Here is a 25,381-nt window from a genome sequence, read left to right as displayed (position 1 = left end):
GTAGGCTACACTGTGTTTTGTCACATACCACAGACTCTGGTTTCCAAACAAAATAAGCCTTGTGAATGTGTGTTTAATAGAGAGCTGATTTAAACATTTGGCTCCCCTACTTTCTGCTGCGAGCTCTCCCTTTCATCAGCTGCATCCTGCCCTTTTGCGCGGCTCTGTGAGCTGAGCCAGTGAGGAAACCTGCAATAATGATGCTGGTTAATGTCCTCCTTTAATGGTCTAATAAAAAAGGCAAAGCAACAGATGCACAACAGCACATATCTGACTTGAGTGGGCTGCTTGCATGGAAAAGGAAAAGAGCAATTGACATGCACAATTTGTAAATCACGTCCATGGGGAGTTTTTCTACTCAAGACTCTCCAGTGGAGGGGGAAACTGACGGGGGGAGATCTTTTGTCATATATCCATTTCAAAGAGGACAACAGTGCATTACGCTTGATCTCTGACGGTGAGAAAAAGAAAGTCAGAGACGTCATTTTATTGCCCAATGACTGCAGCCCCCTTCTGTGTGTCAGTATTTCTCCCTTACCCCCCCTTGAACTATTAACACACTCACTTGCTCTCTGACGTAGGTTTGAAGTATAAGGGGGGGGCAAGGGAAGGGGAGAAAGGGGGCTGGGGGCAATGATGGCGGTGGTGGGGTAAGGTTACCACGACAATTCCCCAGATAGCATACCCCGCCAGAGTCACGCACTTGGCAGCAAAGCGGAGGAGATGAACGAGGGACAGAATGACGGAGTAGAGAGGAAGAAGCCGGGAGGTGGAGGAGGTCATGGGGAAATTTGAATGTGTTCTGTTATAGGAGAGTAAATATTAACAGTAATAGGTCGGACCTTTGGTTTTCCCTTTGAACGTAATCTCTGAGTTTATTTACTTGGCCCGTGCTGGAATTCCCTGGAGGAAATGAGGGTGCAACATAAAAATGATGAATTTATTACTACTCCTTCTCCCATAATCCCTTTTACCATCGTTGCTGTGTTGCGTCACAGCCACCGTTCTCACTGTTTACACACGACACTCTGAGGCAAGCAGAATATGAGACTTAACCCTAAAATCCACAAGATTGCTTTATCATCCACCTGGACGTGGAAATTAACCCACGGCAATAAACATTTATGGGAAAATCAACATTATCAGAATGGGCAGATTTAGTATTTGTTCACATAATCAGACCATAACCCTAATCACACTAAAACAAACAGTGGATAAAAATCCCCAACATAAAAAAAAAAATCCATTCTTCCCATGAGCTCTTCCTTGTCAGTAAAATAAACTATGAAGAATATTACAGTCATACTAAAAAAGTTTGGGACGTGACTTTGGCAAATTGTGTATGAATTGAGCAACTGTGTGGATTAACAACCCAGCAAAAGGTGAGTGAAGAGTGTGAGGCATTCGAATGATTTGAAGCCTGCGTAATAATGTGTGAATACAGGGCCATGGCGCACAGGAAACCCAGTGTAAAGCATGACTGAATTGAGTGAAGCTTGTGTGAGTAAAGTTTGTCTGGCAGCGAGGCCGGCTGGCAGGCCCTGTCACAGGTTCCCCTTCCTCTCTGATGTCTTTGAGGTCGTAGTCTGAGTGTCTCACTCTGTTTCTCCTCCTATGGTGGTTTACACAGATTGGTGATGTAATGGGTAGCATATGAAGGCCACACACAAACACACACACACAGACGCACACACAAACACTGATGTTTCATGCACGTTATACAGACACCGCACTTATACCACCACATACCCATAATTACACACATATACTGTACGCACACCCATTTACACAAACCCTGGATTCCCCCTTTTCCAACAGGCATGCGCCAATGTGTGCTCACTCTCACACACACAAAAACAAAAGTCTAAACAAAGATACATAACCTCTTTTACTTTGCGCGCTGACATCTACACACGTGGACACATGGCTCCCACAGACACACACTCCCACACACACACACACACACACTTGAAGGGCACCCACCCAGTGTCACAGCGTGTGAGCGATCAGCGCTGGCGGATGGCCTAACTAACAGACTCCTGTGTGCTTCTGAACCACCCAGGAGACCCCCATCACGAGAGGCAGCCCAGAGAGGGAATGAGGGAGAGTGACTAACTTCACTCTTTCTTTTCTTCTCTCCCCAGCTGTGTCTTCAAACGGCCCTTTGATGTGGGAAATTAAAAAGAGCGAGTGTGTCAATATCTCCCTACGTCCAACCGCACTCATCTATTTCCTCTCCTTCTTCTCCTGTTCTCCTCCTTTCCCTGCTTTTCTTCTCTACTGTTGACCCGAGAAAACAGAGCATGACCCCTTTTTTTACCACAACAACTCTGCCACCCACTCACTGCCACCAGGCCCTCATCATTTGGAGGGTGTTTGTTTGTCTGTGTAGGCCCACCACTGGACTGGCAACTCTGTGTGTATATGTGTATGAGTGTGCGAATGTGCGCATACAAGGCCCGCCACTAATTATTTTCTAACCACACCATGAGTGTATGTCTGTGAATGAGGGTCTCCTAATCTCACACCCAGACTCAAAAACGCTTTCTTCCCTTTCCCTGGTTTCCCTCTCTCCCCCTTTGTGTGTGTGTGTGTGTGTTTGTGTGTGTGACTCCCCTCTGATATGCAGTATGTGTACAGTATGATGCACTAGCTGTCCCTCAGTGATGAACTGTGATGACTGGAAACTCATTTTTGCCCTTTGCAACAGTAGGCCATGCTTTACTGCACCTGACTGAGTATTTCCAGGCTGCCGTGCTCTACGTGTGCGTGTGTGTGTTTGTGTGTGTGTGTGTGTGCGAAAGAGAGAGAGAGAGAGAGAAACATACAGAGAGTGTGTGAGAAAACATGTTTCTGTAGAACGTGTGTGTGTGTGTGTTTCTGCACGCGCGTTTCTGTGCCAGAAAGTGTGTTTTGGGTTTATTTGAGCAGCGTCTCTGCGACACAGTGCGTGTGCATCCGTGTGCATGTTTTGTGTTTGTGTGTTTAACTGCGTTGACCCCATCACCCGCCCCACCACCCCTAATACCCCCTGAAATGGGTGTCCGTGTTAATGTCCTGTGGTGTGTACAGTATGGGTGTGTGTGTGTCCGCTCACTGTTCCTATGCAACACTTTCTGAGGCCCCTTCTGGTCTGGACAACACCTCTCTCCTGCTCCTATCCGTCTCTCACTCCTCACTCTTTCCTTCACCCTGGAGAGGGAGAGAAGGAGTGAAAAAAAATAGAAGGAGGTGGGTGGGTGGGGGGCGGGGGGGCAGTGGAAATAACAGGCTGCTGTCTCAGGAGGGGCTCTGAAAAAAAGAGAGAGCAAGGGGTGAGAAAAGGGGGGAGAGAAATATGGGAGAGAAAAGGTGTTTGCTGTGCGTATTAGTTATAATACAGGGAATGTGGCATGTGTAGCCCAAAAAGAGCTCTGCCATAAATTGAATAACACAAGCGGAAAATAAACTTTCAGTGACATTTCATCCCTGACCACAGCACAAAACACCGGCAAGCACAAGAAAAAGACATGGGCACAGGTAGTAAAACTAGAGCTCTGAAAGATACATGGTTACATGAGATAGGCTGATACACATGAAAACAATGGGCTTTTTAAAACGTCTGCAGTGATAGACAGAGAGAGGGGGGGGGAAGAGATTTGGAGATGGGAGAAGATAAAAAGAGGTAGATGGGGACTGATTGGCGCAGGTAGCGGGATGCGACGGAGGAAGTGCTGGAGATAGGGACAGGACAGGACGGGAGAAAGTGATAGAGGAAAGAAAAAAAACAACGGAACAAAGTTTCGCAAAGGGAGACAGGCAGCAGGGAGGGGAGGAGGAAAGAGGGAGAGAGAGAGAGAGAGAGAGAGAGAGAGAGAGGAGGGCGAGAGAGAGAGAGAGAGAGGAGGGAGAGAGCGTGTGTCTCTCTCTGTGTGTATGTGTGTGTGTGTGTGTGTTTTTATGAATGAAGTGAGTCACTGCCGATGTGTCATAGGCCCGACGTCTTTATAAAGGAAGTTTTAAACAAGCCTAAACACTTCACTGCGCGCAAAAATTGGACTTAGCACACTCGCATCCCTCTCTCTGCATTTCTGTTGCCTCTCTCTCTCTCCAAACTGTCTAAGTGTCTCTCTGCCTTTCAGCACTATAAAGAACACAGGGGCTCATCTCAAACTTTTGCTCAAGACAGAAAGTTTGACTGAGGTTGACTTTATTTATTTATTTGAATTTTTTTTTTTTTTACCTTTTCTTTTTTCCCCTCACTTTCTCTTCTCTCTTCCCTGAGTGGCTCCAGTCACCACTCTGCTCTCTCTCATTCATTCTGTCCTGACAACTTTCCTCCTCACTGAGTGCGAAGAAGAAACCGGAGCACGTGACAATTTCCGGAGTTCAATTTATTTATTATTTTTCTATTTATTTATTTATCTACGATTGTCTGCTGGGTTTCCTATCTCTTGGATCCGAACCAATATGAAATGTAAGTGACTGTGTGAGTGTCTTTTTTTTTTTTTTTTTTTTAATTTTGCAACTGCACCGTGTGTTAATTATCACTTTTTTTCAGCTTTGCCTTTATCATTTAATATTCTTAAATGGTGTGTGTGTATGACTTTTATGTGACTGTTAACAGCCATACTATCGCTCCTCGTGACTACAGACACTGAATTAAATGATTTTATTTATAAGTTAAACTCCAAACAACTGATTTAACATGATGCCTTTAGTGATAATACTTGCACTCCAGTGTTCAAGTTACACCAGGACAGGGAGCTCAGATGCTCTGCAGTGTTGTTTTGGCTGCGATTCTTGTGGTTCACCTGTAATTATCAAGCATTCATCATTTCAACACCACTGCGGTTCCCTTTTAATACTTAGTCTACCTTGTATTTGAACTTGAAAGGAAAAGAATGAATGAGCTTACTGTTAGGGAGTTGACTTGGCTTGGTCTATATAATTTATACCACCAACTCACGTACCTATCCAGTTGCAGGTGTGACAATCAGCAGCATTCATTGCGTTGCTCAAGGTAAAAGAGTGATGGTGATATTCAGTGTCAAAGCCCGGCTTTTAATGATTTAATGATTTGCATTCAGCCTGTGAAAACATGACTCTGACATTGAAGCTCTTCAGGATTCCTCTGCCAAGTCTGGAACTATTGTTTATATTATGGTGCAATATCTTCTCCTAGGACTGACAGCCGTGGCCTGAGGTCATTATCATTATGGCGAGATGACAGCGCCTCTCCACTAATTGCTTCCGTTTTGTTTCTACCCCTGCAGTGCTGCTGGACTCCTCCTCATCACTGCTCTTCTCGCTGCTATTGGCTCAGCTGCCTGTGTTCACGTCTGCCTCTCCAGTGCCACAGCGGCGGCCCAGTGACATGGATAAACTGTCCAATCAGACCAAAAATCTGATGAAGCTCACCCAAGAACTGCTGGTAAGTGGGGATGTCGTCATGATGGTGACCGATCTCGGCCACTGATTGGAGGGGAGGTTAATGAGGCTCTGGCCACTCTATGCTAATTGAATTGTGGGTGTGAGGGTGGAAAAGAGAAGGATGCTGGTTGTTGCACCACAGCCTGCTCTGATTGATCTTCCCCTAATTGGATTGTGGTGCTAATGTTACCCTGCAGTTTGGGTAACCTCACACTTCAAAAACTACTCTAACTTTGCATCATGCACTGTAGTGGAAACACAGTGTGGCTGTGCTATGCTAGGTTTGCTCAGGACTTCAGTCTGACTTAAGCTGCTTTCATTGATGACAGACTGGCTGGAGTCCATCTGCATGCTTAGATCAGGGCAGCAAAAGCCTCAGGGGAGATTTGACTGAGTGATCTCACTTTTAATCCACACTGGACTCCGAAGGGAGGGGAGGTCTGACTCAGCAACCTCCTGGTCTATCTGGTCACCTGATTGGTGGCGGTAGCATGAAGCTTGGTGGCCAGGCCACCGTCTTTATCTGGTCCAGTGAGCGTGCAATGAAATTCATATCAGGTCTCATGGAATTAAGGAGAATAAACACCCATTTACAAGAACAAGGAAACACAATGTAGCCAAAGGGAAATAAAACAAAGTTCAAGGAATCAGTTTATATCTCCAGTAAAGACTACACATTAACACATCCAACTGAGGCTGAACTGCCAAGCATAGCATACGTGAAATGACAGCAAAATATATGACATGCCTGTTTACATAGAAACATGTTTACGTTTTGTGGCAAGTCTGTAGAAGTGTGGATAGAGTTGTAGACCCTTTATTTTTCTTATGAAATGTTAAACACTTGCACGTAAAGTACTGACAATTCTGTCCTGAATCTAATGTTGTTGACAGTCAAGTGGGTAGGAAAATCAGATCTGAGAACTTGGCCCAAGTTTTGGCTCCAGCTGGTGATTGTGTATCAACACTGTGTTTTAACAGGTGAAAAAAAAAGCGGCATCATATCTATGCATCTCTGGTTACACATGACTGATCCAGATTCTATTTTTGCATTATGCAAATCTTAAAGCTCTTTTGTTCAGGGGATAAAATCAAAAAATAGCCGAATACTCTCTCTAGTCTTGGCCAGCAGATACTGTGTGTATGTGTGTGTGTGCCTGTGTGTGTGCCTCTTGCTTTGAAACAATGTTACAGGGTATTGTGTAGCAGTAGTCTAAGCTGGGCTCCAGATGTGAGGAACCAGCATTATCAAAGGGTGCTGGGGACAGTATTTGACAGTGTTCAGAAATATAGAAGATTTATTTTTAATTTTTTTTTCCTTATTGTGTGGAATTCCACTAAAGAGAGGAGAAAGTTAGGAAAGATAAATAGAATGGGAATCCATGGAAAGTCCCTGCAAAAAAGCAATGAAACTGATTCTTTAAAGAGAGAACAGTGCGTGTGTGTATACACATAGGTCTGCGTAAGTTTTCCGACGCGGCCGTGTATCTGTCTGTCTGAGTCTGTGTGTGTGTGTGTGTCTGCATGCATAGTGTATGGGTGCAAACGTTAGATATGTCTGCATACATTTGTGTATATGCATTTTTGTGGCTGTGTGCGTGTGCACGCTGAGGGTTCTCTAAATAGCCATGGTTGTGTAGGTGCGGTGTTTAGTGTTTTGCTTTCGGTCGCCACAGCAAAGTGACTTGATAAAAATCAAAAAAGATTTATCACATTCCAGTATTTGCATTCAGGAAGAAAAAGGCTGGATGCTAGGCTGTCGGGTGAGGTCATGATCTACGATGGAGAGAGCAAGAAAAAGGAGGATAAGAGGGAGAATTAAAGGCTGAGAAAGATGGAGCGAAAACCACAAGAGATGAAGAGATCAGAGAGCCAACTAGATGACAAGCCAGCGGTGTATGTGTGTGCATGCATGCACATGTGCACGTGATGTTGCATGTGCTTGTGCACCTGGTATGAGACAGAGAGAGAGAGAGAGAGAGAGAGGAGAGGAGAGGGGGAGAGAGAGGGAAGCAAGAGATGGAAGAGGACAAAAGCAACAGAGACAAAACATTGGACCACAAACATAAGTGAGCTGTTATGAAAGGCTGATGGAGAGACATGGGAGACAATGCTGCACATTCATCACTTAAAAACATCAACACAAACAACTGGAAGCAAACAAACAGTAAAATGAGGAAAACAGGTTAAGGAAGCTTTAAGCGCACACAACCTGTTTATACAAAACATTTCTCAGCACTCATCACCCTAATGTTGTTATGTTCTTCTGCTGATTGGAAATGACGCAGGCCGCATCAGTCATCTCCATTTATGCCCTTTCATTAAAGCGTCAGGCCAACATCTTTAATACTAAATTGTACTACCGATGAGCACGGCCGCCTTTGTCAAGTAGAATTCCATAAACCTGGACCTCAGGTTGTTTATCTCCCTCTGCTGGTCACAACAGGAGCTACATCTGCTGTCTGGACGTAGTTTACAACACAACTCAAGCTGGGCAGGAGCACTGCGTCATTACATCTTTTTATAGCTGTGACCCTGGAGTTTCCCTACAGCCCTGTGTTGTCTGTCCCACTTGGAGCTTTCTTAGTCACTGCATATGTTGTTATCCTCGCTCCCTGTAGAAAACATCCTGTGGGTTCAGGTCATTTGCTCTTATTGTTGACATTTGGGGAGGCTGAATGTGGGTGAACTCACACTGACCCGATCAACCACACTCCCCTCAGTGAGAGCTACTGTCTCTAAGCACAGAAAACAGTCGTCCAATCGAGGTGCTAGACTAATACTTTCCTCATGCTGCCGTGACTTGTCTCAGGATGAGTAAAATTGCGCTGATGCAAATTACTAATGGGCTGCTGTTTTCTCTTTCAGAGGGAGCATGCATTCGACTCAGATGTGGAGCCCCACAGATTCAGGTCTCTGCCAGAAATGAGCAACAGATCAGCCAATGACCTCAACAATCTTGAGGTAATGCTCTGATAATGTATTTGTGTGTGAAGGGAGAGTTGCTGGTCTGTTTCTCTCCAAACAGTTACATCTTGCCACACCCATGCTAAGTCTCTAAAGTATGTCTGTGTTGTTTCCAGCTGAAGCCCACACTCTCTCAGCTGCACGCTGACCTGAAGCTGTATGAGCACCACTTTGAGTGGCTGAACAAGGTTTCAAAGAAGCACCACCACCCTGCTGTGCCCAAGCTGATGGAGATGATCAGAGAAATGAAATCTCTCATCAACCTGCTGCACCGTCAGGTAAAGAGCTCACTTTCCTTTCTTCGTCCTCAGTTGTGTTCAGTGTTTCAGCTTTTGCTCCATAAATCAATGTCATTCTCAAATTATTAGGCTATTGTGCCTAACCTCTTTCTCTGCTTGTCTTCTTCTCCGCAGATGTTAAGAGTTGATGCACCACGGCTGGCTACGGTGACGCCGTCTCTCCCGCCTCACCTCCCCTATCAGTTTGATGTCCTGCAGTCCAGCCACGAGCTTCTTCAACACTTCAAGCTCTTCTGCGACTGGGCATACAGAGCATTCATCAGCCTCAAGCCCAAAGCTACTGCAGTTCAATGATGACCCATGAACTGTTTGGCTGCACAGCCGTGAGCATACATGGAGTCCGGCCTCAGCCAAAGGGGAATTAGGACCATGTCGGTATGCAGTGTAGTCAATAGCATTCCTTAACATCCCAATGACATCTGTGTTGAAGAACGTGTCTTTCCATCAGAGCCAATGAGGATGCACTAGCCAGTCTCCATCAAGATTCCCGTTACAGCAAACAGCCAGTTTAACTATGATGATCATGTCGTAATTCCCCCAAACTTTCTCCCAAAGGCCTTGTTCATGACCATGTTATTTATGTATTTATTTATTTATTGACTGTAATTTATTTAATTTTATTTATTTGAAGTTGAAATGTGTCACTCTCATCTTTATTTCTGTATCAACGTGAATTTATTTGCCCACGTCTTTGTAACCTTTCTTTTTGTCTTGTGTCTCACTGATCCTCAAGAAAAACACAGTAGCACTTCCTGAACCTATAGCTCTGATAATGACTTTTGTTTTAATTAATTAACTTAATTTACTTTGCATTTGTGTATTTCTTCAGCCAATACTTATTCCAGTAGATGTAGCATATATTCTGGATAGCCAAGGTTTTCACTATCTCTCACTCACAGTGCCCGAAAAATAAAACCTTTTGAAGATGTAAATCTTCTAACTAAGTTAAATGTGTCACATATACTAACGAATCGATGGCCTATGAAATTGATTGTTTCGATTTGTAAAATGTCAGGATGGTAGTCAAATAGAAGTAAATACTTTCTTTTGTACCATGGGCAGAGTTTCTATTTTTGATGCCTGGTTTTTGAATTCTGCGTGAGAAGGCATATTAAATGTTGTGGTAAAGTTGTATGAATGTGCCCTGTTGCTGAGCACTGATGGACCTGATTAGATTCTTTGCACAAACTTGTTAGGATTAGCCTCTTGGATGAGTGAGATGGCTGATTTTGAACCTGTGCTTTGGGGTAGAAAAGTTTTTTTTTCTTTTTTCTTTTATTAATTAAGCACCCAAAGCCTTAAAATACTATGTATTGTGACACTAAGTTCTGTACAGGTGTACATAAATATACAAGAATGTAAATTGTTGTATACAGTGCTTTGTGTATTATTTTGTTTTCTACAATATAATGTAGAATACTTTCCAATTTTATCACTATAATTTTTGTTCATTCCTATTTTATTTAGTATTTGTTACAGTATTGACTATTTATTTGAGTAACTTGGTGGAACTATTTATTTTGTGCTGCAGCGGAGCAAGTCTCCAATCTTTTTGTACTTTTATACAGTTTTTATTCCTATTTACTATTATTATACCATCATGTTTAAATTATTGTTGTAACATCAAGTTGCCTCTTCCACACACTGATTGGCCTCAATGTGAAATATGTGCCTTGGTGAAATAAATACTAAAGAATGTGCACAGTGGACCTGAGTATATCTTTGATATGCATGGACCACTTCAGGCCATGGATGTATGCTTCAGGCAGACACATGTTAAGATACTACGCTACCCAGAAGTCTGTGCGCCATTGTCAGAATATAACGGAGAACTGACCGCTACGAATAACCCTTTATAATTGAATTCCGAAAACACTGAAGTGTAGAAATATCGCTGACACGTGCTTTTCGTCAAACGAGCGCATTGTACATATTTTTTAAATGATGTTTTAAAAACGTCAATCTTTTCTGTCGAGGCTCGGAGCCAATGGGAGTGTCGCATCTATTGTGGCAAACGACCAATCCCCGTCAGCGTTCTTGGGAGGCGGCGTCGGGTGGAGAACTGCTGTTAGTTTGCGCTGTGTTTATTGTTAAGGTTGTGTGGATTAGCACTGCGGTACCCCCCTTCATTTTCACAATATCAACAATATAGCTTTAAGATGAGTTAAAGCTGCGCGGTGAGTACTGCTTCAGTCTGCGTCCATGCACATCCGCACCGAGCACTTTAACGAGGCTATTCCGCATTGACGGGGCTACATGAGCTTTAAATGCAGGCCACTAGCTGTCTGTGTTTATACTGGTAAAACTCAGGATTGTGCGCGTCGCCCCTTGGGTTTGCACTACTGACCTCATGCATTAGGATAGACTTATAAAGCACCCTAATGTGTATCTTAGCTGTAGCCGCTGTGCGTGTGTGTGCATGTGTGTGTGTGCATGTGTTGTGTGTGTGTGTGTGTTACCATTAGGCTCCGCACTGCGGGGAATGACGGCCAGAGGAAGGACAGCAAGCTGGGGGAGACTCAAGCCTCACAGACAGGAGAGTGGGAGGGAGGGAGGCAGGGGGGGAGGAATTTAAAGGGGACATTCTTAGCAGGAGTTACCAAGTTATAATACTGTGTTTATTTCCATTTCACTTTTTTATGTCAGGTCTGCCCTGAGCTGTCTACTTGGGATGACAGCTGGTGTTTCCAGTGGCTGACAGGGAAGGAATTCACCAAGCACACACACACACAGAAGAGAAAACATGAGCGAAGGAGAGGTGAAAGAAACAGCCATGATACTGCACTAGAGCCGACCCACACCTGTTTTATAGGAGCAAGCCTCGTCGGTCCCGCCGGCGCGTCTGTCCTGGTCATGGCAAACTCAGTGGCCTTGGTGGTCCAGGCAGAACTCCTCCCGCCTCAGCCCACCGCATCGCTCTCCCCGTTCCCACCCCTGTTGGGCTCAGGAGAGGATGGCGAGGACGATCGGGAGAGAGGGGAGCTGGTGGAGGGAGACAAAGGGGTGGTGGAAGGTGGGGAAGAAGTGGTTCTGGACATGGTGACGTCGTCCGTGTCGGGCCCGACGGCCCAGCAGCCCAAGCAGTCGGACCATCCCTTCCAGTGTCTGGACTGTGGCAAGAGCTTCAGGTGGTCGTCCAGGCTGACCCACCACCAGCGCAGCCACAACAATGAGAGACCCTACCGCTGCACGCTCTGCCCCAAGGCCTTCAAGGGCTCCTCTGCTCTGCTGTACCATCAACGGTATACCTCATCAATACAGAAAAGGAGCAAGTGTAACATTCCCATTAAAGTGCTCTTGTCTAAACCTAAATAGACATCTGACAAGAAGCGATGATTACCGATGATGCGTTTTCAGTATGTGCATACAGTATGTATCACAGGCCACAGTCATAACATACAGTTTCATTAGCTCTCCACAAATCTTCTCAGCATTCAGCGTTGACAAAGGATGTGACGTCAATGTATCAGTCGTGTCAGTGCGTAAACATTTAGGGGAGCGATCATAAACTGTTAATAGTGTATTAGAGCGATGCTGCAGTTTGTAGTCTGGCAGTGCAATATTTGACAAAACAAGGTGATCACACATAAATAGAATAATGAGCTCTTCATTTCCAAACACGGCGCATCAGCACTTCTGTCAGGCAAATTTAAAGATCAGATTTGAACAAGATGATCCGTGAGTCTTCCAGGAGATTTGTAAGAACAGTATAGCCTGCCTTCAAAGGAAAATCTGGATTGACCTCCATGTTACTTGTTACGTGCTCAATCTGTCCAGATTCATGTGAAGAGGAAACCTTTAGTAGCAGATTACCATTTGGCATCCATAATCCATACCTGTCTTTTATAATTGCATGTAACAACTTAAACGAACCTGGATAATTAACTGTGTTTTTTTCATAGGTCTCACTCAGGGGAGAAGCCTTACAAATGTCAAGACTGTGGCAAAGCCTTCAAACGCTCTTCTCTACTCCAGGTGAAATGTCAAGCCAAGTCGGTTCAAGAACAAGAAGACATGTTTCGTTTTCCCAGAGGTTTTACATCTGTCTGTTTTTCTCCAGGTCCATCAGAGTGTCCACACCGGTGTGCGAACCTTCTTGTGCCCCTATTGCCCCCTCACCTTTAAATGGAGCTCTCACTACCAGTATCACCTGCGCCAGCACACTGGCGAGTGCCCGTACCCATGTGACACTTGCCCCAAGGCCTTCAAGAACTCGAGCAGTCTGCGGCGACACAAGAATGTCCACCTCGGTCTCAAGCCTTACACCTGCACAGTTTGTAACAAGTCGTTCACTCAGTCCACCAACCTGCGGCAGCACATGAGGATACACACGGGCGAGAGGCCGTACATCTGTGGCGAGTGTGGACGCAGCTTCACGCATTCATCCAACCTGGCTCTGCACAAGAACTCTCACTCCAACGCAGCAGCGAAGGAGGGAAAGAGGGCAGACGACGGAAGTAAGGCGAATGAGGTAGTGGAGGTGGTGGTAGGGGCAGAGGAAGTGACATCATCCATGTTGACGGACATGGTGGGGTTTGTGAGCCACGAAGGAACTGACGGAGTGGGAGTGGGTATGGAGGAAGTGTTCCTGTCAACCACCTCATCTGGCCAGAATCCCAACCTTCTCCCCCAGCTCACTCTCACCCCGTCTGGGGAGGCCGTGTGTGCGTCGAGGGCCATCGGGACGGAGGTTCACCTGAGCACCGACACCGGGGCCAGTGTGCTGATTTACAGCTGTGGCAGCTGCAGCCATACCTTTGGCACACAAACAGACCTGGAGGAGCACCAGGCCATCCACATGGCTCCAGAGGAGCACGGGGCCGGCGGGGAGGCGGGGCCGGGATCGGGCATGGAGGTCGGGGACGGCCTCGTCGGAGCTGGACACCTGCTGGCGGACTTTGAGGAGGTGGTGGAGACCACGACGGTGGGCGAAAATGGCCACACGGCAGAGGTTCTCCTTGGGCTGACGGAGGGAGCAGATGGCAGCAACGCAGTAAGTGATGGGATCAACGGATAAAAAGCAAGAAGATAAAAATAAAACCCTTCCACATTTGTGATGTGGGATGGAGCAGAATGACAGTAAACACATTAGTCCTACTTACTACAATATCATATAAATTGAATTACTCTCAAAGAGAAATCCCACGCTGTGAAGTTAATAAGTTCAAACTGAAGATGTGCTTTTTTGATATGTTTTATTTCCTTTGGTCTGTCCTCAGAATGTGTCCACCACCCAGGCCCAGTTTGACCTGCTGCAGAGCTTCACCGAGGTGACTCAGAGCTCTGAGACCGTTCAGCCAGAGGCCAGAACCACATGGGCAGGGCTGTCATGTGGCTACTGCAGTAAGACCTTCAAGACCAGTGGAGGCCTCAATAGACACATGTCACTGGTGAGAACGCCTGTTATAATTGCTTTACCTCTGACATTGTCAAACAAATGATTAATCTGAAAATAATCTCTTCATAACCTTTATCTCCTGTGCTCCCTGCTTTTGCTTGTCCAGATGCACTCTCTTTCATCACAGTCCCGCTCCCAGTTCAGCTGCTCCGCCTGCGACCGCTCCTTTCCTCTTCTCTCCTCACTCCTCACCCACCAGCACTCCCACACCCCTGAGCAGCGACTCCTGGCCGAGGCAGAGGCCGAGATAGTGTGCCCTCCGTCCCTCTCTCTGTCTCTCCCCCTGCCTTCCTCTCCCAGCCAGGCGGACAAGCAGCAGGAGGGCCAGAGGGAGATCCATGTCGACATCATTACTGTCGGAGAGGAGCACGAGGAGCAGCCGGCCAAACCGACTAAAGGCCCTAAAAAGACAGGAGCCAGCAAGAGCGCTCAAGCTGGAGGTAATGCTGTTTTCTAATCAGAGCAGATGCAAAACTGCACCTGCACTTGCGGTTCTGTTAATGCAGAGTACTTTCAGAGTTAAATCGGTTGTCATAAGACACGAATAACAAGCGGGGAACTTGATCAGCCTTTGTCCTCAAGAAATGTTGAGTGGTTGTTTTTTACTGTGATAATTGCAATGGTTGCTAAAAAAACAAAAACAAAAACACACACACACATCTTTTTTTTTTTACTGTACGTAAGTGGAAATTTTAATCCATTTTTTTCACAAATGTGACACTCTTTGATACAGAGAGGCCATACCGCTGTTCAGAGTGTGGAAAAGCCTTCAAAGGTTCATCGGGGCTAAAGTACCACATGAGGGATCACACTGGGGAAAGGCCCTACCGCTGCACTGAGTGTGGAAAGAGTTTTAAAAGGTCGTCACTGCTTTCAATCCATCAGAGGGTAAGGCTCGTTCTTCTGTTGCAAGTTTCCGAGATCCATGATTTGGGAGCTGAATTTCATGATTTATTTCATTGTGGAACTCCACATTCCTCAAGTTTACAGGGGCTGTGGCTCTCCAGTATAGTACACACCCCTGCAGATGAATGCAGTCTACAACAGACAAATCCAAACAGCAATAAAAACTCCTTCCTGTGCAATAACACACTGCAGTTACAGCACTCTGGTGGCTGAGGAGTTATTATCACACAATGCTTGGGCTGTTACAGTCCTTTCTTCATATGCCCTTCATGTATCTTCATGAGTTCTTTAATTTCAAAGCATTCTTTGTGGGTTGTACTCACTACAATACACGCCCAAAGTCATTTGTATTAGCAACAGTCACCGCAACTACAACACAAAGACCAGTGGATATGCCAAGGTTGTGTGCTGGAAGTAGAGTCAGTAGAGTAAATATAGCCTAGAATCATCATTTATGATTAGGGGATGAGGGGCGAAACGACTTCAAGACAAAAACAAAAAAAGTCCAGTTGACTTGATTAAATTGCCTAGAGAAGCCTTCGATCTGGACAAATGAGAATTCGCACAGACATCATGTATGTATTTATTAAATACTGCTAAAAGCTCAAAACAATTCCAAAAAATGTCTTTCTTTTTTTCTTTTTACACCTAACCCAGGTACACACGGGTGTACGGGCGTTCCAGTGTCCTCACTGCCCGCTCACCTTCAAATGGAGCTCTCACTACCAGTACCATTTGCGGCAGCACACAGGTGAGAGGCCGTATGTGTGTAAGGAGTGCGGCAAGTCCTTCAAAAACACCAGCTGTCTGCGGCGACACAGTCAAATGCACTCTGGACTGAGGCCTCATGTCTGCTCCATCTGCTCAAAGTCCTTCTCCCAGACATCAAACCTGAAACAGGTCAGTGCAGCCCACAGAGATTCAGTCGTGCACGCATGTCGATTGTGAGCCATTTGGATTTGCATCGTTTTGTCTTAACTTAACGGTTTCCTCCATTTCTCTTCCCTTGTTGCTTTTGTTTCTCCGAGGGCAGCATGAACGCACCCATTCTGGCGAGAGACCCTTTCAGTGCACACACTGCAACAAAAGCTTTACACACTCCTCCAACCTTCAGCTCCACCTTCGCACGCACTCCTCACGCAAGGACTTCAAATGCCCGTACTGCTCAAAGGAGTTTGTCATGCACTCCTACTTGCAGAGGCACATCCGTACCCATGGCAGCAGTGTTCCCCTGCCCTGCCCTGGCGGTGGTAGCGGCGGCGGCGGTGGAGGTAAAGACGGCGTGGCAGTGAAAGCCAGCGTTGGAGGAGTAACAACCACCACAACCCTGCTCAACCCCATCACTCTGGAAGCCTCAGGAAACACTGGGAGCCTGATTGTGTCCCAACCAGCACTTAATATTCCCCCCAACACCTCCCAGAACTACTTCATGATTCAGACAGCCAGCGGCCTGCAGCTCATTCCTCTGTCATCCCCTGCACCTGCCCCTCCTCCTCCCCCACCGCCACCTCCGTCCCAGCCCCAGAGCTTCTTCCTCCTGCAGTGCCCCTCCAACAACGGCAGCTTGATTCTGGTTCCCACAACAAACAACCCTCCACCAGCTCTGGAGCCACAGACTCTGCCTGTACTCCAGACTATCCAAGCACTCCAGCCCGTCCTAAACCAAACACAGACTCAGATGCCCCAGTTTCCAACTATATCACAGCAACAACAGCAGACGAGGATCATAATCACCAACAACAATAAGAATGCAAACACTCCTGTTGCCACACCAACACATACTCTCTCTGCTAACTCCCTACTGACTAAGCCCATTTTAGGGAAAAGCACACGGACAGCACGGGGCAGGCGGGGCCGCAAACCAAAAGCTGTTCTTCAGAAGTCTGCAACAGCTCCTGTCAGTCAGACTGCAGGTGGAGCTTTGTCAGTAACAAACTGTAATGTGACACTTGGTGTGACACAGACCATTGCTGCAGCCGACACTACCACAGAGTCGTCGCCCTCGTCTCCATCCACGGTTTCCCACTCTTCCCTGTCAACATCTTGCACTACTGTCCCAACATTTTCAACTGCCGCCTCTGTAGTCCCCACAGCGAACACCTCAGGACCTTCGTCGGCTGTTACCGTGGTTACAGCAGCCACCACAGGAGCCACGGCTTCAGTTAGTAGTCCTATCCCTTCTGCCCCCGAAAGTAAAACTACTTTGGCCACCGCCGTTGAGCAAATGAGGACAGGGGACACCATGGCAGGCAAACAGTTTGTTTTATGTTTCGATAATGAAGAACAGACAAAGGAGGGGATGCATATTGAAGAGGGTGGGGAGTCATATGTGTTGCAGTTTGAAGGGGATGCATCAGCAGAGGCGGTTGATGGGGGAATGGGTGGAGAGGGAAAGTCACTTGTGCTTCAGTTCAAGACAGATGGGCAAGGTGAAGGAGAAAAAGGGGGGGGCAAGGGAGGGATGATGTCACTTCTGCATAACTGGGGTGGAGAAAAGGGTGAGAGACACGTAGGAGAGGAGAGCAGCCAGGGAGAATCGTACGTCCTCCATTTCCACACTGAGGCACAGGACAATGGTTCGTCCAGTGCCGCCTTCAGCCAAGGGCAAGACAACAGCCTGCAACTTTCCTGCACATCAACCCAAGGTTTGGTGCCCCTCGATGGGCAGGAGGTGGTGTTTGAACTGGGAGGTGAGACCAAAATGGAGCAGGAAGCTGAGGAGGGCATGCAGATGATAGCCCTGATAGAAGGTGAAGGGGGAATAATGGGAGAAGAGGGGGCAGGTTGCAATGCTGCAAGTGGCAGAGTTACTGAGGGTGGGGGAAGTATATTTCAGCTGGAAAGCGGAGAGGAAATTGTCATAATTGAGGTCAGCACTAGTAGCTTAAGGGAAGGCAGAATGGAGAGAGGAGGGGAAGGGGAGATCTCACAAAGCAGTGAGGTCAAATATGAGAGCGTGACTGCAGAGGTGAATGAAAAGACTGTAAAGGAACACAACTCTGCAGCCAATACAGAGGTACAGACCTCCACCGAAGACACAATAAGAAACGGACCTATATCTAACTCTAAAGACTTGCAATTCTCTAACTAAAACCAGTGTGCATGTTCGAAGAAAAAAAGTGTGTTTGTGTGAATGAATGAATGCCTCACTACTCGTGAGCTCAGTGTGTTTGCACTTTAGTCAGATTGAGTTCCCCTGGAACTGAGAAGGAACATGCAGTTAGATGAGTACTGTGTTGTAATGCCATGGTGCCACATACTAGAAATGTTATACATTCAAATAGGCTGTACATGGACCTCAGAATATTCCTAAATATATTAGCTGAAATGACACTGTCATTGGCAGTTTGTTTATTAAGTAAATAAGTTTGTGAATAAATGTTGTAAATGGCCAACTTTCTTCACAATGGTAATACTGAATTGTAGTAATTATTAATAAACATGTTTTGTTTCACTTGTTATCATTCGCCTTTTTTCCTGTGTGCTTACTTTTTTGGCCTTAGTTTCATGTTTTCCCCAATTTAAAAACTTGGCACATCTTGGAGCGGCGTCTTTGTCTTAGTTTGCTATTCACATATCATTTACGCAACTCGGATCGTGCGTACGCAAATGACGTAAGGCGACACAGTGAACCCCAGTAAGAGGGCGCAAAGCAGAGTACGTGTGTACCCAGAATTGCTCCTATTTTTTTTAAAGCAACAAACGACTTTGTGGTCATTCAATGAAACGTGCCAAAGCCGCACGGAGTGGGCAACAAACAGAGACACGAGCAGCGTGTATTTCCCATCCTCCAGCTTCGTTTTAGCGGCGCAGTGCAGAAGGTAAGCCGGGGGACCGTGTTTGCGAGCTGTAGCGAGGGGGTCTACATGTGTCGGCAGACCGCAGCGCTGAGTAATAACCATATAAGGTGTTTTCGCCTTCGACTTTACCTTAGATGATCACGGTTTAACGTGAAGATGACAGCTAGTATGGTGTGTGTATTGTGCAGACTGGTGCATGCGTGCTACAAATCCTCCATAATCCCCATCTGTCTGTTGTTGGAGATAGCGTGGGTGTATTGTTACATTTGCGGCTACTGGCCCATTGTATGTGAAGTCTAATGCATTGCATGATGTGAATGTTGTTGAGATACAATGCCCAATTTCAAATACAACATGCCTGTCATGTAACACTTGGAAGTTAGCAGCATGATATCCAATAACAGCACAAAGCTACTTTTCACTGTCACCTGAAAGAGAAAATGACACATACTCTTCTTTAAATGTGTTTTTCTAGGTTTCCTGTGCACATAGCGTGGATGTGGGTGTGTATAAACACAAGGCCTGCTGTTTGAGCATAAAGCCTAAACATGGTGAGGCTGGAGCTGGATCAAGTGGTGATGAGGAGGATGAAGGAGGATGACATCGAAGCGGTCAAAGCCCTCATCAAGGTTTGTACAACATAGCCTCCTCTGACAAAGTTTTGATCAGGCTTCTTACATCTGGGTTAATGTGAAACTGTACTCTGTAGCCCACTCCTTGTGAGGCTTGTGCGCAATTCTAATTTTAACTCTTATTTTAATTGATTTCCATCCAGGAGGGCTGCGAGGGCACGGAAAACCGTCTCATCCTCCACATCCTCACTCGTCCGCTCTGCCTCTTCATCTTGGCTGTTTTCTCCTCAATCCTACGCTGCCTTGTTCACTCCTTTATCCTCGCCCTCGCCATCCCCGTCTTCCTGCTAATAATCTTTCTCAAGATCACCATGCCGCGGTCCACAGGGGTTTTAGGCAGCAGCCGTCCCTACTGGGACTATGTGGGCAGCAGCCACAGAGGAACACAGAATGAGACTCTGGAGAATCCCTATTGTAGGATTAGTGGCAAGACACCACTAACAAAAAAGGTGAGTGTGCTTTCTCTGGGAACTCTTGACTTGTTGGGTAGTTTTCATTCATATCATTTCATTTCTTTTCTTTTCTTCAGCCAAGAAACAGAATTGGATCCAAAGAAAAGGACAAAGACAGTTCAACAGAGAAGATCACCCCAGAGAGGGAACAGGCAGCGGGACAGGTCTGGGTGGCGGACTGTGACGGGGAGATCGTGGGCTGTATCTTCCGGGAGAGTGAGAAGCGAGTGGGCATCTGCAGGATCTGCAGGGTGGTGACGGGCTGCTGGTACCGCAGGGAGGGTCTGGCCCGGCTGATGGTCCAGAGTCTGGAGCAAAGAGAGAGAGAGACTGGGGCGCACAGAGTGTATGCACACGTCCCCTACCCCTCCAAGGTGGGGGAGGTCTTCTTCAAGAAACTGGGCTATCACCTGCTGGGGGAGGGGACTGATGAAGATGAGGAGGAGATGAAGCTGGAGACACCAGAAAGAGGCTTTCTGGGACACCCCCTCACTAAGGTGTTTTACAAAGACTATAGTGATTGAGTAATGAATGACTCATTGAGTGAACAAGTGGCAGTGAGTTGAGATCAAACGGTGGATCTCTGCGGCAACACGTTTGGATATTTGTTAAGTTAATCATTTATTTAATATTTGTGTTATTTAACCCAGTATTTATGTACTGTGAGTGTCTCTGTTTAAAGTGTACTTTTACCTTTTCATTATTAAAGCGCCATCTCTTCATTTTTACAAAACAAATGGTTGATTATTATTTAGCAATTCAAAAGTGGTATCATGCCTCAGGCCTGCTGTTCTCATCATTTGCAATAAAGTGAAATATTTATGTTAATGTCTGCAGAGAAAATGTCTTTTTTTTTATCACTCAATACAATGAGTGTGTGTGTGTGTGTGTGTGTGTGTGAAGCCAACCAGATGTGTAGGAGTATGTTCTGTATAGGAAGTCTATGCGGTTTGTGAATCTGTTTCTATCTGTCTGTGCTCCTGAGCTGCCACTGCCACATCATTTACAGTATGTGGGTCCATGAGTTTGCAGTGCACCTTTCTATTTTACAACATGGCAGGAGCATCACTGACTGAGAATTACAAATTCTTCCGTCATCCATGTTGATTGTAGTGGTTTGCGTCAGTTATACTTTGCATGCAGGAACTGTTGGTTGAATAATTGGTTGATGGAACATGACTCAGCGACGGTATCAATGTTTGCATGCCTTTTATTGATGCATATGAGGTTTTAGCGATTTGCCACAAAAGAAACATAGTGTATCACAATGGTAACATCCAAAGATATAAAAATAACTGAATAATAACCAGTATAGATCTACTTATATGCAACAAAAGTGACTATTAGTTGCAGCCCTTATATATTGCAACGTTACCTCTACTCGAATCCACTTTGATAGTGTTTGCAGATTTTAGCTCAGCACATTAAATATGTGCAGAGGTATTCTGACTCATGAATGTGTGTGTGGTTTGCAGGTGAATGGCAGTTTATGTATCTAAGTGGGGAAATGCACACAGCCCCAGTCTGAGGCTAACCTGAATATGGTTAGCAGCCCTCACACTTGCATTGCGAATCACCCTACTTTCTAACCTCAGACTATGTCAGTATAGCATCAACGTGCCACAGATAAACACCACAGGATGTTTGTACAATGTTAATGTGTGTGGGAAGGAAGCATATCTCACCTGATGTGAAGACAAATATAAGCTTGTGTTTTAATGCAAACCCGTTATCGTGCAAGTTGTTGTGGAAAATCACTGTCCTTTAATTAAGTGATGAATGAGCTAAGCAGTGACACAACAGTGTTATTGCATGCACAGTTAAGTGTGTGGTCGGGTCAATTCCACATTGTGAAAATCTGTATTTTTACTTGTGACACTTCTTGGTCATCAGGTTGTTTCTTCCTGACTGTCAAAAAGCAGACACCTGTTAGCTGGGCCTCTACCCGCCCGATCTGTAGCTATTATTGTTGTCAGGAAACAGATGTGAGTTCACACACTGGAAAGAAAGTCTGTTTGTGACTGTGGTCATGTGCGTCTGCACGGTATGGCTGTGTGTAAGTGTGTGTGTACGCGCGAGTGCAGGGTGTGGGCGGGTGGGTTTCGGAAAGTATGACTTGGCATTTCCTACATCCGGTTTCTGCCCCTGACTATGGGCTAAATGCACAGCCATGTCTGGCCATACTGAACTACCCCACCACACACACACACAGACGGTGCACAAGAGGGTTGGTAGTGCATGCGAGTGTCCATGTGTGACTGTGAGATGACCTTGGTCAGCTGTGGTCAAACCCAGAGAGCAGGGTGGGAAGTGGTTTCATATAGTTTGGCATTTGATCAGCCTCTCGAAGTCAGGAAAAGACACATGCACACAAGATCAAATGAGCAGAGACATTAGGCTTAGTGCACCGTCAGAGTAATGCAATATGAAGTGAGGTTGCTCTGGGCATACAGACACACACATACACATGAATCACTCCAAATTTTGAGGCACCGCACAATCACAGGATAAATTAGATGAATTTGTTCCAGATGATGTATAACATATAGACTGTGTTAATGACATGCTCCTACAGATGGTTAACACACACATGCGCACATAAACGTGCAGATGAGCTCCAAAAACAGCCACCCTGGGAAACGGTGAATTCCCCAAACCACAGAGTGCATGAGAGGGTGAGGGGAGTCATGGGAAAGCAGGATGCCTGCATGTAGTACCACTGAGTGAGCAGCCAGAGCTAAAACAGACAGAGCAAAGAAAAGACGAGAGCAAAATAATACACATCCTGATTTGGCAAGGGCGGATGACAGCATCTGATGGTTCAAAGGCTTATGAGTGAGATTTATCCACACACTGTGGTCGGTCAGCTGGCCGGCCAGTCTAGCAGACACGTAGGGTGAGGGAGGTCGATTACAGTTCTGCTCCCAGCCTGACACAGTTTGGGAAAACCCAGATCAGAGGACAAAGTAGGTGTCAGGGCCTCCAAGGTCTGGGAACGCCTATGACTCCACCAAATCTTGGGGCCTCGAGGGTGGGGTTGGGTGGAGGGAGCGGGTGGGTGGGTGGGCCAGATAGGTGGAAAGGGTTGGTGGCAATCCCTCTGAAGATCAAGGTGAGAAGGTATCTGGAAGTTCTTACTGTATGATGTGGGAAAACAAAAGTGGAGGGGCTGGTGACTGGATGGTCTTAAGTGTTTGGAAAGTTCCAGCCAGCTGGCACAGCATCCTGACGTCTGTGAAAAACTCCAAAGGTTACAAATCACGTCAAACACTCCTCTCGTGTGTGGTCACTCTGATTATTTTGTAAAAAATCTGTGTTGTGTAATGTCTCCCCACTAAATTTCCTTCAATGTCGTCTTCCAAAAGAATGGCTTCACTTTAACCATTGTGTGAACTAATGTTAGATTTCTCTAAAAAACACACATTGTCCTTAAACAAACTGGCAGAAGAGTGATTCATTTAGAGAATTTAGGGTTCAGTGAGGAGACAATACAATCTCTCTTTTTCTTTTCTATCACGCCCCTTAAACTTGCTTTGAAAAATCTTTCTGTCCAACCAGAAGCAGTCTTTGTTGTGCGCAGGATGTTTATGTTTAGAGGTATATGCTCTCAGTTCCCTCCCTTTAACCCCCATCACACACACACACACACACACACACACGTACACGGCCACACACACACTTTCACTCTTTCTCATTTACCTCCATTTATTACCCATGCCCGCCGCGTGACAAAGCAAAGCGCGTCTTTCAAAATGATTACTAAGCTAGACAGGTGAGCAAAATGAATACATTTCATCTGCGTGTTGTCTTTCCGTCTGACCTATATTTACACATTTTGCACGTGTGTATTATTTAAGGGAATTTTTTTTTAAGAAGTACATTTTTTATGAATATTTTCATCATGCTGCCATACGTTGATACTAATATCTGATGTTCTTTAACGGTTGTTTGATTAATTACGACACTATGTTACTGAGTATTATTAACTAAGGTTTCAGAATTAATGTGTGCTAAACAATCAGCTACTGTAAAAGTTGTGAAAGTGAGAGTGAGAGAGAGTAGTGAATGTTAGCTGTCTTTTGACTGTCCATTGCTCACATTTGGTTAACCACAAGTTTTACATGTGTTTATTCTGCTAACTTACTGGATTCAAACTTGATTTAATGTGTGAGTCATCTGAATAGTAATACGTTAGAGTGGACGTTTAATGAGTCCCTTAATAGAATTGGACTCAGACTTTCCTGGCATAAAATGACAGGTCTGCTACATAACACTGAAATTATCTGCCACTAATGATGATGGTATTTTTATGGTGATTGTGATTTTTGTTAATGCATCATACTGTCAGTGGGCTACTATGTTCATTGTTCTTCATTCTCTCCTGACATTAGCTAATGAAATGTGCTCCTTTTCTCGTTCAGTGTGCTTTTGCCCCGAAAAAAGTTTATCTTCCATTACAAGAATGTGCGCTGGGCAAGGGGCCGGCATGAGACATACCTCTGCTTTGTTGTGAAGAGACGAGTGGGCCCAGACTCCATGACTTTTGACTTTGGACACCTCCGCAATCGTAATGGCTGCCATGTAGAAGTAAGTAATTGGGTGAAAATAGGGAAACATAAGATGTATATGAAAGTACAGGACAATTAAATTATTTTTTTCCCCTCCATCCTCTTATTTCTCCATAGATGCTGTTCTTGCGCTACATTGGAGCCTTGTGTCCTGGTCTGTGGGGAGATGGGGGTGCTGGAGAGAGGAGACTCAGTTACTCCATCACCTGGTTCTGCTCCTGGTCTCCCTGTGCCAACTGCTCCATCAGGCTGGCCCAGTTCCTAAACCAGATGCCCAACCTTCGCCTCAGGATCTTCGTCTCACGCCTTTATTTCTGTGACTTGGAGGACAGCCGAGAGAGAGAGGGCCTGAGGATATTGAAAAAAGCTGGAGTGCACATAACAGTCATGAGTTACAAAGGTGGGGCATAAATAGAAATTTTAAAATAAACATGCATATGTCTCCAGAGTCAGAAACAAATGGAAGATTATGAAAGACAAATTCCATTTAGATCAGGTTTTTTTCTCCAGTTATGATAGGCTACTTCTCTGGATGCCATCATCAATTATTACTTTCTTCTTTCTTTTCAGACTTCTTCTATTGCTGGCAGACCTTTGTGGCTCGTAAACAGAGTAACTTCAAAGCCTGGGATGAGCTGCACCAAAACTCTGTTCGTCTTACTAGAAAACTTCAACGTATCCTCCAGGTAGGAGATGATATCCCTCTTCAAATGACAGGGTTTGGTCAAAACTGTAATAATGTGTTTAAAAACATAATAATTACATCAAAATGTTTTTTCTTTCTTTCTCAGCCAGGTGAAACAGAAGATCTGAGGGATGCCTTCAAACTTCTTGGACTGTGAAAAATATTTGTGACTTCCTGTTAACACGTTTGCTATTATGTCAGAGTAAAGACATGTTGGTCCATCACTACAACTGCTTAACTGAGAATCAAATGAAAAAAACTG

The 25,381-nt window shown here is 45.5% G+C and overlaps 4 protein-coding genes and 1 long non-coding RNA gene across 6 annotated transcripts; 4 read left to right on the top strand and 1 right to left on the bottom strand.

Moving 5' to 3' along the window:
* Positions 1 to 1,498: 1,498 nt before the first annotated feature.
* Positions 1,499 to 25,122, bottom strand: LOC146971895 (uncharacterized). Of its 2 annotated transcripts, XR_015037840.1 has the most exons (5): positions 24,987 to 25,122; positions 24,641 to 24,748; positions 24,364 to 24,440; positions 3,098 to 3,192; positions 1,499 to 1,612 (listed from the first exon to the last, which is right to left on the bottom strand). It is a non-coding gene; the product is annotated as an uncharacterized LOC146971895 (long non-coding RNA). The 2 variants fall into 2 exon arrangements; XR_015037841.1 differs by lacking the exon at positions 24,987 to 25,122 and having other exon boundaries at positions 24,570 to 24,675.
* On the top strand, positions 4,015 to 10,380 carry il11a (interleukin 11a). The gene is made up of 5 exons (XM_085801587.1): positions 4,015 to 4,456; positions 5,256 to 5,413; positions 8,281 to 8,376; positions 8,496 to 8,657; positions 8,793 to 10,380. Exons 1-5 carry the CDS (start codon positions 4,450 to 4,452, stop codon positions 8,970 to 8,972), a joined length of 603 nt encoding a protein of 200 aa, XP_085657713.1. The 5' UTR covers positions 4,015 to 4,449; the 3' UTR covers positions 8,973 to 10,380.
* On the top strand, positions 10,712 to 18,443 carry znf628 (zinc finger protein 628). The gene is made up of 9 exons (XM_085801528.1): positions 10,712 to 10,855; positions 11,325 to 11,920; positions 12,581 to 12,653; positions 12,739 to 13,671; positions 13,898 to 14,068; positions 14,183 to 14,516; positions 14,810 to 14,964; positions 15,640 to 15,882; positions 16,016 to 18,443. The coding sequence occupies exons 2-9, from the start codon at positions 11,532 to 11,534 to the stop codon at positions 18,071 to 18,073; spliced, it is 4,356 nt and encodes a 1,451-aa protein (XP_085657654.1). The 5' UTR covers positions 10,712 to 10,855; positions 11,325 to 11,531; the 3' UTR covers positions 18,074 to 18,443.
* Positions 18,596 to 20,691, top strand: nat14 (N-acetyltransferase 14 (GCN5-related, putative)). The gene is made up of 4 exons (XM_085801498.1): positions 18,596 to 18,803; positions 19,258 to 19,411; positions 19,558 to 19,863; positions 19,944 to 20,691. Exons 2-4 carry the CDS (start codon positions 19,331 to 19,333, stop codon positions 20,388 to 20,390), a joined length of 834 nt encoding a protein of 277 aa, XP_085657624.1. The 5' UTR covers positions 18,596 to 18,803; positions 19,258 to 19,330; the 3' UTR covers positions 20,391 to 20,691.
* On the top strand, positions 23,505 to 25,368 carry aicda (activation-induced cytidine deaminase). Its single transcript, XM_085801596.1, has 5 exons — positions 23,505 to 23,638; positions 24,288 to 24,453; positions 24,552 to 24,834; positions 25,005 to 25,120; positions 25,226 to 25,368. The coding sequence occupies exons 1-5, from the start codon at positions 23,619 to 23,621 to the stop codon at positions 25,274 to 25,276; spliced, it is 636 nt and encodes a 211-aa protein (XP_085657722.1). The 5' UTR covers positions 23,505 to 23,618; the 3' UTR covers positions 25,277 to 25,368.
* Positions 25,369 to 25,381: the final 13 nt, after the last annotated feature.

The sequence above is a fragment of the Trachurus japonicus genome, chromosome 16 (genome assembly GCF_045865225.1).
Source record: "Trachurus japonicus isolate A0001 chromosome 16, Traja_1.0".
NCBI classification, from domain to species: Eukaryota; Metazoa; Chordata; class Actinopteri; order Carangiformes; family Carangidae; genus Trachurus; species Trachurus japonicus.
The sequence above is the reverse complement of the archived record's forward strand: the minus strand, read 5'-3'. Positions and strand labels throughout refer to the sequence as shown.

What these genes read in the sequence shown, in the direction of transcription:
- il11a (XM_085801587.1), top strand. An exon ending in AGCTCACCCAAGAACTGCTG is followed by an intron (nt 5,414 to 8,280) that starts GTAAGTGGGGAT and finishes TTTCTCTTTCAG; the next exon opens with AGGGAGCATGCATTCGACTC. An exon ending in TCAACCTGCTGCACCGTCAG is followed by an intron (nt 8,658 to 8,792) that starts GTAAAGAGCTCA and finishes TCTTCTCCGCAG; the next exon opens with ATGTTAAGAGTTGATGCACC.
- znf628 (XM_085801528.1), top strand. Translation starts at nt 11,532, where the DNA reads ATGGCAAACTCAGTGGCCTTGGTGGTCCAGGCAGAACTCCTCCCGCCT. An exon ending in CAAGAGCGCTCAAGCTGGAG is followed by an intron (nt 14,517 to 14,809) that starts GTAATGCTGTTT and finishes TCTTTGATACAG; the next exon opens with AGAGGCCATACCGCTGTTCA. An exon ending in TGCTTTCAATCCATCAGAGG is followed by an intron (nt 14,965 to 15,639) that starts GTAAGGCTCGTT and finishes CACCTAACCCAG; the next exon opens with GTACACACGGGTGTACGGGC.
- nat14 (XM_085801498.1), top strand. Translation starts at nt 19,331, where the DNA reads ATGGTGAGGCTGGAGCTGGATCAAGTGGTGATGAGGAGGATGAAGGAG. An exon ending in CGGTCAAAGCCCTCATCAAG is followed by an intron (nt 19,412 to 19,557) that starts GTTTGTACAACA and finishes ATTTCCATCCAG; the next exon opens with GAGGGCTGCGAGGGCACGGA. An exon ending in AGACACCACTAACAAAAAAG is followed by an intron (nt 19,864 to 19,943) that starts GTGAGTGTGCTT and finishes TCTTTTCTTCAG; the next exon opens with CCAAGAAACAGAATTGGATC.
- aicda (XM_085801596.1), top strand. Translation starts at nt 23,619, where the DNA reads ATGATTACTAAGCTAGACAG. An exon ending in ATGATTACTAAGCTAGACAG is followed by an intron (nt 23,639 to 24,287) that starts GTGAGCAAAATG and finishes TTTCTCGTTCAG; the next exon opens with TGTGCTTTTGCCCCGAAAAA. An exon ending in GTAATGGCTGCCATGTAGAA is followed by an intron (nt 24,454 to 24,551) that starts GTAAGTAATTGG and finishes ATTTCTCCATAG; the next exon opens with ATGCTGTTCTTGCGCTACAT.